The sequence below is a fragment of the Rousettus aegyptiacus genome, unplaced genomic scaffold (genome assembly GCF_014176215.1).
Source record: "Rousettus aegyptiacus isolate mRouAeg1 unplaced genomic scaffold, mRouAeg1.p scaffold_m13_p_11, whole genome shotgun sequence".
Classification (NCBI taxonomy): domain Eukaryota; kingdom Metazoa; phylum Chordata; class Mammalia; order Chiroptera; family Pteropodidae; genus Rousettus; species Rousettus aegyptiacus.
In genome coordinates, this window is record NW_023416286.1 from 5191124 (window position 1) to 5203418 (window position 12295).

Sequence of the window (12295 nt, forward strand, 5' to 3'; positions counted from 1 at the left end):
ATAAGAGATGGGACAAGAACTAGGTCAGACAGAGCAGGAATAATGAGATAGGACACTGTACACACCCCCGCAAAGGACCATCTTTCCAACACAACTGCCATAAGATTCCTACTATACAGAGTCACATCTGAGAGAAGCGGTGAATAAACTTCCCAAGTGCTAAAACTCTTTGTAATACCTTACTAAATCATGTGTGCATACATGTACAGATTTAAAAAAATAAAAAAGTTAAAATACTCTGGATGGTCACTGATTGCTTTTATTTTCCTTTTCTCATATTATCTGAATATGTAAAATAAACATAAAATACCTCAATTTAACATTTTTAAATAAATCACGGTATTCGGAACTTCCATAATACTAACAGCTACACCTAACGTTCTATGTAGCAAAAACCTTTACATCACACCCATAACCAGGCTGGCACCACAACCCTAACAAGGTAAATGTACCCATTTTACAGACTGAACAGACTGAATTATATATAAGTTAGGCAAAAGGAAAAAGATGCATATAGATTATAACCGTGCTCCAGTCATCCAGCTATTGCATGGTTCAGCTAGGACACACAGTCAAATCTATCCTTGTTCCAAAGCCCATTCCAAAATGCCAGTATGTCAAACTTGGATGATGATCAGACTCAACTGGGAAACCTAACAAATTAAAATTAGGGAGGGGGGAGGCAAATGGAGTAAAAAAGTTCAAATATGTGGTGACAAAGAAATCTAACTATGGGCAGTGAATATACACTGCAAAATATACATGACTTACTGTTGCACACTTGAAACTTACTGTATTTCGTTAATCAATGTAGCCATAATAAATAAATAAATTTAAAAACTGAAATTAAAAAAGATTTTAGGATTCTGCTCAGGAAAGTCAGTTTTGGTATATGTGGTAGGGACCGCGTGATTCAAATAACACACCAGTTAACACTTAGCTGTTAGCTATCTTAACAGCTATCAAACATGACTACGATGATTTCAAACATTTATATCACTAGCTGTCAACCTTAACTGCTCACTAGAATTATTTAAGCATCTTTAAATCACAGACCAATTAAATCAGAATCTCTTGGGATGTGGACCAGCCATCAGTGTTTTTTGAAGCTCCCTAGATGACTCCACTGTGCAACTAACAAGAGCCACACAATTAGCGTATAATTTCGTTAGCAGGAGAAACCTAGTACAGACCAAAAGTATACAATCTACTTAAGTGCCTAAGAGGAAATTCTCCAATGAACCAAAGTATGGAAAATGTCTTACTATCAATTGTCCTAGAAAGTCAATCCGGTATTTCCTTCAATAATTTTATCAGTTTTGTAGGTTAGCTGCTCTGAACGAGACTACCTACCATAGAGAATTATAAATGTAAAAACATGTATTACATTTTATTTCATGAAAAGGAATAAGAAAAAAAACCATAAATGTTTGTTTTCTGACAACTGGATTTCCTTTTAAGCTCTGCCAGTTGAAAAAGCTGCTTTAACCAATTGGGTATTTCCTTACCTGTAACATCGGTACAATAATAAGCTCCAACGATCAGACAATTAACTTATAACCATATTATCTCATACTAATATATCTCATACTCTTATATCTCCTGCGCTATCAACTTAAAATTACCACTTTACATTTGCTAAATTATTTCTTTTATGTTGTTAATATCCGAAGTTCCTGAAATTTCACTTAAGTGTATATACCTATACACTGACATCATAATATTCTCCTGGGGGAAAACTGCCAAAATATATAACTAGATATGTATTTATCCTTTGGTCCAGTAAACCACACAGGAATTTTTCTTAAATACATAATCCAAAGGTAACCACAGACATAAAGATATCAGCTGCAGCTCTACTTATTACTAGACCAAATACATGCTTACCTTAATGACTAAAGAAACCATAAAACAGCATCTACACTATAATTCCAATGCATCACAAATATAGGTACATAGCAAAAGGAAGCAGAGGGGAATACAGACAAATTTAAAGTTTGCTTTACTAGACTGTAAGAAAGTGTTTTCTCAATTTAATGGCCTTCAAGTCATGAAAACTGACTATACTCCATGATCTACCAAGTCTATTTTCTAGAAATACAGGAACTGAATCTACAGAGTTAAAGGACATATCTAAACCCAAGGAAAAGTTGAAGTATTATGGTGTCCAACAAGTTATCTCTTGAATACAAGAATGTACAGATGAAAAGATGTAATTAAGTATGATAGAACACTAATAACAGAATGTAAGTAGTGAAGACCTTAAAATACTTTCAAGTAATTAGGTTTAAAATTTCTCGTAATGAAATGTTGGGGAAAAAACATATCTTGGATAAGTTACCAGACTTTAAAAAGAAAATTTCAAATGGAAGTCTGGTAAAAGGATCAAGTCACTTACCAGGGAGGAAAAAATATGGGCTCTCCCCACAGAAACATTCAATGCTAGAAGACAATGAAGCATGCTATCAAGTAATGAATGGGGGAAATCCATAATTTTTACCATCCGAGCACCAGTTTAAAGTACAAGGATCACAGAATTATTTTAGAACATCCAAGAACTCCAAAAATGTTGCTTCTATGAACCCTTCTTAAAGAAATCATGGGAGGATAAACATCCATCAAGTGATGAACAGAAAAGTGATGACTCAACCTACTCAAAAGTTAAATATTTAAACAGATGAGGATTATAGTTAAAGAAAAAGAAAACAGAATTTTGACTAGATAGGTGCACTTTCATGTTCACTGCTGCATGATTCACACTAGACAATATATGGAAGCAACCTAGGTCTCCATCAAGGGATGAATGGATCAAGAAAATGCAGTATTTATAATATACAATGTGGTGTACATACAGACACACAGGTGCACACACATACAATGTACATACAAAAGGATATAGATGCACAATGGAACATTACTCGGCCATGAGAAATACATACATCTTAGCAAATTTTTGTAAATGCTGACATCCTGTCATTTAAGACAACATAAATGGAACTTGTAGGTGTTATGCTCAGCGAAATAAGCTAGACAAAGTAAAACAAATAGCGCTGGTGTAACTTGTATGTGATATCTAAAAAATAAGTCAAACTATAAAAACCAGTAGAAAAGTGGTTGCCAGGAACAGGGAAAATGGGGACAACAGGGAGAAGTTGATGAAAGAGTACAAACTTTCAGCTGGAAGATGAGTAAGTTCTGGAGATCTAATGTATTACATGGTGACTATAACTGATAGCACTATTAGATAGCGAAATAAGCTAGACAAAGTAAAACAAATAGCGCTGGTGTAACTTGTATGTGATATCTAAAAAATAAGTCAAACTATAAAAACCAGTAGAAAAGTGGTTGCCAGGAACAGGGAAAATGGGGGCAACAGGGAGAAGTTGATGAAAGAGTACAAACTTTCAGCTGGAAGATGAGTAAGTTCTGGAGATCTAATGTATTACATGGTGACTATAACTGATAGCACTATTAGATAGCTGAAAGTTGCTTAAGAGAGAATTAAATGTTTTCACCAAAATAAAAGTAAATCCAGTTTTTACACTTAAAAATAAAATTAAGCCAATGTCATAAGTTCAGACAAAACAGAACCAAATTAATAAACGTTGAGATGAAAAAAAGGAAGAGCTGAATATGCCAACTTCCTTGTTTTTTTCCTTTGGTAATGGGGAATCAAAAGATATCATTTTAAAGGAATATACTTCTTTTTCTTAATTTATCGTAAATAATATAGAAAAATCCAGTGGAATAGAGAATAGTAACGAAATGCATGGTGGAGTTAATATTATCCATTCAGAGGTATAAAACTATAGTAACAAAGGTTAACACAAAAATAGGCATGAAAAAAATTCAGGAACTGCCTACTATACTTATGATTAAAAACAAATAAATAAGAAAAAACATAACTTATAATAAATGTAAAGGAGATTTGGCTCTAGAAAGGACTAAACAAACATCAGTAAACTATAAAGCAATTATTAAAAGGTACTGGTGTGTCCAATAAGAATATTTACAAAAATTTGCTAAGATATATACATGAAATTCACTGTAGCATTATTTGTTCTAAAAAACTGGAAAGAGAAATAGATATCAATCAGTAGAGGATGAGCTAAATTACGGCCACTGAATGGAGGAATATCACACAGCTATTTAATATAAGGCAGATGTGTGTATGTATATATATACGTACACACATATATGTATACACACACATGCACTTATGTAGAAAGTAAAATATCAAGGTGCAGAAAGATAAGCAGGGTTTTTGTTATAAATACACATATCTACCAAGATATGCATGACTTTCTTCATTAAAGGATTCAGAAAAAAACAGCGATCCCCACACAAAGCAGCGGTGAGGCGGAAAGGGGACTTCTGTACTATCTGCGCTTTATACTTCCACAGTAGGTAGACCAGAGGGCCCCAACTTCCTGCAGAGCCCCAGTACTGAGACTACCTAAAGTCCCTCCCCCAGCTGAACAAATGATGGGTAGAAAATATCGTTGTAAAACCAAAGAGAAAACTGTAAATTTTAAACAATGAAATGAATTTATCACCTGCAGACTTTTGCTGAAAAATTTACAAGATGTACTTCAGCGAAAGTGAACCCAGAAGCAAGGAGTAAGGTAACACTAAGCAACGTGCTTTCCTAATAGTATAAACCAAAACAATTTATACAAAAGAACAATAAAAGCTCATGGGAAATAACTCTGCAAAATTGCTCTGCTCCAAGTCGCAATGCCTTCGGGGTAACACAGTTTACTAAGACTTCTCTGAGGCCTAATGAAATGCTCTGTGTCATCACTCCACCCTCAGTGTCTCGGGCAGCATCTCCTACAACTAACATTGAATACATGCTGAAGTAATTAATGGCTGTTATACTCCTGTTCATTTGTCAAGAACAGCAACAAATCCTTTAATGTTTACACTTCTAATCAATGTTATTTCCTGATCATGGCATAACAGTAGATAATGGGAAAATAAAGTGGCAAAGTGCCTGGCAGGCTACGAGCAGAGAACAATCAGAATGGACAGAAGTTCTAGAGTAATCACAGCACCAAGGAAACTATCGTTTGTTAAATTTCCCAGTTGATTCTGGTATGCAACCAAATTTTAAAACAATGAAACCAATGGACTGGATGAACTTGAAGCTCTCTTCCAGTTCTAAGCAGCGAATGATTTTTTACTTTATCTCAGATAACAAATTTTGAGACTATCTTTAAACATACTACATGATATGAATGAGTTTAATTTTATTAGAAAACATACAGACTGCTAGGTTAGGGTCCAAATAAACCAGATGTATGACTAGTTTCTACTGTTTGTTCAACTGAATTTTGTTTTAAGTTATCTGACATCAGCAAAGGTATGCAGTGACTGGATCATAAATACTCAATAAACGGTTACTGAACAGAAAAAAAAAAAAAAAAAAAACAAGATTTTATTCTAAAGGTTTTATTTTAAATGAGAACCTGCCAAAAAGATTTAAGAGACTGAACGGTGATCAAATTTTCATCTTTCAAAGAAATACTGGCTCTAGTATCAAGAATGGCATAGAAGAGGATGGCAGAAGTACAAGAAGAAGCTACTGCAAAAGCCAGGCAGGCATCTGTGGTGCCTTTATCTCAGGGGGCAGCCAAGAGAAAGTTGAAAAAAGTTTTCAGAAAAGCTAAATTAAAAAAAAGTTTTAAGAACAAAGTAATTGAAATAAATTAGGCAATAATGCAAAGCTATTAGTGGAAAAGATGAGTTATAGAACGAACCAGGAAAACCTGGAGAATTAAACAGAAAAAAAGGGAAAGAGAGTAATAATAAAGACAAGCAAAAAAGAAAGAGAAAAAGGAAACAAGAAGTGAGCTGGTATATATTTAAACAACTTGTCATGTTACTAGGTATTTGACCAGTAATATGAGAGTAAACTATCACCCTTTATGACTGCTCTTAGAAAGTCAGTCAGCTCAGTCTCAAGTGTTTAAAATGTTCCTGCCAATTACTAAGAATTTAGTCTTCCTGAATCCCCATACCCACCAGTACACACGAATCTTTACCTCTGCCAAAGATATTTGCCATCTTTTGACATGTAGTAATAACCAGCATTTTCCTAATTCTCTGCACCAAAAAACATCTTGATATGTGACTTTATACGTGGTATCTATGTACCAAGAATTATCCACAGTGCTTCTCTTCTCTTTTTGCCAGTAGAATCATGTATTTGCTACTGGCGAAATTTAACAACCTTAATTACCTCCAACGACATTACTTTATGTAGGTAAAACTTATTTTTAATAATTTTTAAAGGAAGTTCTTTCGGAAAAGGGAGGTTTTTGTTCTAACGTGTTGAGTTCCAACTGTCTCTAAACTCCTAACTGACAACTTAAACAGTACTAAATATCAGTGAGAAATATAAATGAATCTCAAGGAAGAAAACCATAACATCTACATGAAACCCATTTTTACCTTGCCTCATTAGCATTAACTGGTGCTCGTGCCTAGCTGCTTCCATCTCTGCCTCCAGTTTCTCTTTGGCTTCTCTGATGTTTCTATCAACCTGCTCGCGTTGCTGCTTTTCCATTTCGTCAAGAGCCTTCCACCGAGATGCATACTCAAATTCAAATGTCCCAGGTTGAGCGAAACGTGGTGGCTGTTCTCTTTCCCTAAGTTTACATTTAAAAACATACAGAAATGTATGTGTAAAAGGTAAAACAACAAATAAAAATAGTAAGAACTACCGTTTACTGACCACTTACACTTATAAAGTTCATGGCACCATGTCAAAAAAATAATCTATATGAACTGCCTCATGGCAATGTTGTGATGTGAGTTTCTTTCAACAAGCCTGAGTTTGAGAACCTGCCCAAGGACACCCGACTGATAAGTAAGGGAACTTAGGCAACTAGATGCTGTAACTCATACTCCTCCCCCAATTATCGCCTCCAATAAGGCCTTTTTCTGGTATTCAACAATTTTGATTTACATAAGGCAGTCTGCAACACGTGAATCAAATGTGCCCTAAGCTCACTGTCTGGAATCAATTTTTTTTTTCTAAAAGCAGTAACTTTTAGGGACAGTAAAAAAGGCAGATAGTGCTGGGTTAATTGGCTAGGCCGAAAAATTAAGGCCTACCTTACTTTACTATAAGTTGTTCAATATTTGTTTCCCTTTCTAGACTGTAAATTCAGTAAGCACATGAAATGTCTGTTAACTGTTAAACCTCAAGTACCTACCACACCGTATCTGACATATTGCACAGTTCTTGAATAAAACATGATGAGCAAGCAATTGACCCAAAATTTTTTAAAAATAAAGACCAGTGAATATACCTGAAATTCAAAATTCTTCAATTATATTTGCCTATCGTAGCTTCTATTAAAAACTGATAAAATCACAATCTCCACTCCACCAATAAAAGTACAAATGCCTTGCTCTCATAAATTTTAACTTTTATTTTGGGGTGGGGAAGGGGAGATGGGTGGGTGGGACAAAGTTGGGAGATGACTGGGATGCTGTCACAGAGGGAAAAATGTAGTAACAAAAAAAGCTTCGAAGATTTTCCAAGGTATAGAAGGAAAATCAAAATTAACCACTATCTAGGTAGTCTGATCCTATAGAACAGACTTGAACTTTCTTTTTAAAGCACTGAGAAAAGGATAGGAATGGGGGGCGGGGGGAGGGGCGGGTATCTACCACTCACTAATTTTTCTGAAAGAGTTGCTTATTTAGTCAGTAGTTTCTATGTCAGACTTTGACTATAAAAATAAATATTAAAAATTATTTTTCTCCAAAGGGAAAACACTTCTTAAACTTTGAATTTTGGGAGTTAGAAATGAATTTGAACCATGGCTCTTATGCTTTGTCAACATTTCATTCTGAGCCTAACTCTCTACTAATAATACTGGGAATATAACATTATAAGGTTTGCTGAAATAATTAAATCATAATGTAAACAAATAATATCTAGAAATTCTACTTCTTGCAACACTCATAATTCTAGTTGCTAATTCCTGAATCCAAAAGAATACTCTATCTCGAATTTGTAATGATTAGCTATAACCAGAAAAAAAGGGTCAAGAGAATAGGAAATCAGTCATTTTTTGAAAAATGGCATTATGAGAGAGAATACAATGGTTATGAATTACAAATGATTCCTACTGATGCTTCTTCCCTCCAACAATGCCTTCCCTCGCTCTCAGGACACACTCGGCTAGCTGTCCCCCTCACTCCACTGACTGCTCTCACTCAGTCTGTGCTGATTTCCCTTCTGATCTTCCCAACTTCTAAGTACTGGAGCATTCCGGGTTCAGTCCTTTGACACAGTTTCCTATCCAAAGAGATAACTCTAGCCCAGACAGCTCACCTAAAATCAGATAAAACTCTAAGCACTGACTTGACATCTCTCTCAACGTTCAAAAGTCACCTCAAACTTAACACGTCCAAACAGGGTTTCTGATCTTCCTCCATCCCGTCTGTTCCTCCTACAGGAGTCTCCAAATCAGTCATTAGCAACTTCCATACTTCCAGTTACTTAGGCCAAAAATCTTATAATCATCTTTTTAACTCTGTCTCCCATACGTCCATATCCACCAGCAAAATCTGAAGTCTACTTTCAAACCACATCCAGAACTTGACCACTTCTCACCATCACCACTGTCACCACTACTCCATGTCAGCAGGCTCCCAATTCCTCCCTTGGCTCTTTAGAATCTACTCTTAAATCGGAGCAAGAAATTTAAGACTAAGTCACTACTCTGGCTCCTTTCTCATAAAACACCAAAGCCAAACCAAAGTCAGCTCAACAGCCTACAAGGCCTAATAATCTGCGCCCCTCCCGCTACGTCCTAGCCCTGCCTCGCCCCCACCGCTTCCCCCTTACTGCGCTGTGCTCCAGCTGAGCCGGCCTCTTCACTGCGCTGGGAACATGCCAGAGTCCTCCCCTTGGGGCCTCTGTACTTATGTTCTCTCTGCTGAGACCATATCCTCTACTCCACCCCACTGAGGATCTTCTCTCATTCCTTCAAGCTGTTAACCAAACATCACCCTCAGGTAGGCTGTGCCAACCCCCTATATAAAAGAGACGCGCTCCTCAGCTCCCCAGCACCCACTTTTCTGTCTTGTCACCCTGTTCATCTTACTTATTGTTTACAGACCTTATTACCCCCACACAGCATGAAATTCTAGTCTATTCTGTTCACCAAGAGATCTCCAGCACTAGGTACACAGCCAGCACCAATTTGTCATTTGAATGAACAACAAAAATTCAACTGCACTAAAATCAAAGAATGCTAATTAAAAAAAAAAATGCATAAAATACCATTTAGAACATACAGGCTATCAAATCTTAAAATCACAACAACATCCACATTTTGGTCAGGATGAATACTAATATATATACACATACATATATGTATATGTGTGTGTGTGTGTATATATATATAAATGAATATAAATTGGTATATTTCTGGAGAACCATTTGGCAGTATTAATCAACTTTAAATATGTCTGCCTTTTGACCTAAGCCTTTGTATCTCACTTTAGTGATTTCTTTAAATAGTACTTATCACTACTTGATATGTTTAATTGTGTGTGTGTATCTCCACAACAAGAAATGTAAGCATCATGAAGGCAAACAGTTGGAAGTAGCACTAGGAGTACCCAGAATAGTACCTGGCACAAAGGCATTCCAGTATTTGTTGAATTCATGGATGCAAATATGTTATTTATTATAATTAAGAAGTTATTGGTTAAAAGTAATACAACATAGTCACAGAGGTAATAATTATATCATACTGAGTAAAAAGCAACTGGTAAAAGAATATACATGTTAAAAATAGGCTTTTTTTTCCTCTCTCTCTAAAAAGAGTTCTTACCCTGTGTCAAGTTAGTTATCTAGGACCTTCCCCATTCTACCTCTCAAAAAAGTTTCTTTGAACTTATACCTGAAGTATACTAATTAAAGAAATACTTTCATGGTTATCTAGCATTCGCTGTTTCTCCGGCATAAATATTACTGACAGTCTCCTCCTACCCACCTACTCCTGCCCCAATTATAAAAGCAGAGACTTCTCCAAGCTAACGGTTCACCCATGTACAAAAGAAAACCGGCACTCCATGCAGGCCAGGCCACTCTATTAACCAGATTGTATCACTGAACAGAACATCTTACCATCCAACAATACCTGAAAACAAATGTAATACCCTGGATGTCGCTTATCTAAAATATCTTTATTAATAATATCTTACTTATGATATTGTTGAGTTTTCTGCATTAGCTTCTCTGGCAAGCCATCTTCATCATCGAACTGTTCCATGGGCTCCACAATGACTGGACGTGGGGTCCTAGACAGGTGAAAAGCATTAATAAAAATAAACGCAGTATTTAGAATTAACATCCTCCTAGAAATATTTTAATTCCAAGTTATACACTTGGAAAATGTCTCTCAAGAAAAATGCTCAGAAGTTACCACACTCATAAAATCAGTTAACGGTCATTTGCTGAGCCAAACACAGGTGGCCATCTGAGTCAGACACAAGGATGGATGCTAGTTTTCAGAGCACAGAATTTACTCAAGGTGACAGAAAAGCAAACCAGCAACTATGAACCTGAATAACCACTGCAGTTAACTATACAAAGTACAATGCACAACGCGAACCTATCTCCTGTTTTATGCATGTGGTGTCATGTCCCCATGTCCCACACCTCAAACTCCCATCTCCGCCCACCCACCCCCCAGCCTTTTTTCATCTAATCAGTCTTATTCAGAAGTCTTTCTAAAACCTAAAAGAAGGTGACAAGGTGGTGGAGTGGTTAAGGCGATGGACTGTGAAACTCTAAACGGAGACCTAAAAGGTACTGGCCAGACCAAAGGGTAGGAGGAGGGAGAGTAAGACGAGTGGAAGATTTAAATATGACTTGGGAACCCTCCTTCTTACCATTTTCCTAAAATAGAAAGAAGGGAAAGCTGAATAAGGGAAAGAAAAGGAGAATAAGTGGAGTAGATGATATGCTGATATTAAATTTTTCCTTGCTATCAGTCTCTCATCATGCAGACAACAGTAAAATCTATTTATAGTGCCTTCTGAAAAGAGATGCTTCAGAGAGAAACAAGACACTTTTAACCTTAGGGGTGTTAACAGAAAAGCTAGAAAAGTGAAGGGGCTTTCTGGATTCCAAAAGTATTCCCCTTATAAGTAAAGATCCAGAGATTATCAAAGACATAAATCGTAAATTACAGGAAAATATATAAATTATTTTTAAAAAAACTCCTGGGCTACTGGAATCAAATACCATGGGGGTGATGGAGACAGTAAGGTTATAGAAACCTCATATAAACTGAGTGGGAACCCAAAAGAATAGGGACTTACAGGTCTCAATTTCCAGAGTGAGACCACATACCCAACATGTAAGAACAGAAACAATGAAGAATGAGTAAATACAGCCTCAAATAGTACATGCAACCCAATGAGGTATGAGAAAGTACCTTCAAATTTCTGAGCCTGCTCAACCCATGGGAGGATGAGGTACTTCTAAGAGGACCAAAGGGGCCCAGGGACAAAATAAAGATGTACTATATGGACCCCTCACCCACTGGAAGCCATGGAAGGACCACAAGATTAGAACAGTAACAGGGCCAAATAAGAACGACACTGAGCAGAGACCAACAAGGACAGAAAATACAATACCACAAGGCCACCACCACCCAAGAGAAGACTCAGAAAAGGAAAATGTACTAAGCAGATCATTTGTCGCTCAGAACATAACAATTATTTGGAATTGACAAGATTAATTTGATGAAGTCAAGGAAATGGTGACCAAAATCAGAGAACATAATGACATCTCTATTATATCATACAATGTCAAGTGACATTAATTACAAAATTTCAATTTTTAACCTTTATGGCCCATTAGACATTCTTATACATGGGGCAGGGGTGGGGGGAGGGGGAGTGGCACAACTCTCTGGTAGAGAACCTGACCAATAAATGAATGTTACACATTTATGCCTTGTCCCTGCAACTTCGTTTCTAAAGGGATAAATGAGTAAGTGAGCAAAGATTAGTCATAGACACATTCGCCGCACTACATAACACAAAAAGATCAGGTGTGGCATACAGGGGTGTCCTCAAGGACTGTCTTACCTTTTGTCTACTGAGATACAGGCTACAACGTGACACTGGGTCTCACTATATGTACCACTCCTTACAGAACTCCCTTTGTCCCTTATCATACCCTCTTGTTCATTTCACTATCATCTTTAGGTGTTAACAAGAGTTTTTCTAAAACCTAACTAACTTAAATTCT

The 12295-nt window shown here is 36.5% G+C and overlaps 1 protein-coding gene across 1 annotated transcript in view; it reads right to left on the reverse strand.

Annotated features, from left to right (window-relative positions):
• PSPC1 (paraspeckle component 1) overlaps window positions 1-12295 on the reverse strand; it is a 58101-nt gene that overhangs the window by 33990 nt on the left and 11816 nt on the right. The window contains exons 3-4 of the mRNA XM_016131728.2: window positions 10237-10332; window positions 6457-6653 (exon numbers count right to left, since the gene is read on the reverse strand). Coding sequence (XP_015987214.1) covers window positions 6457-6653; window positions 10237-10332 — 293 coding nt within the window. The remainder of the gene's footprint in view (window positions 1-6456; window positions 6654-10236; window positions 10333-12295) is intronic.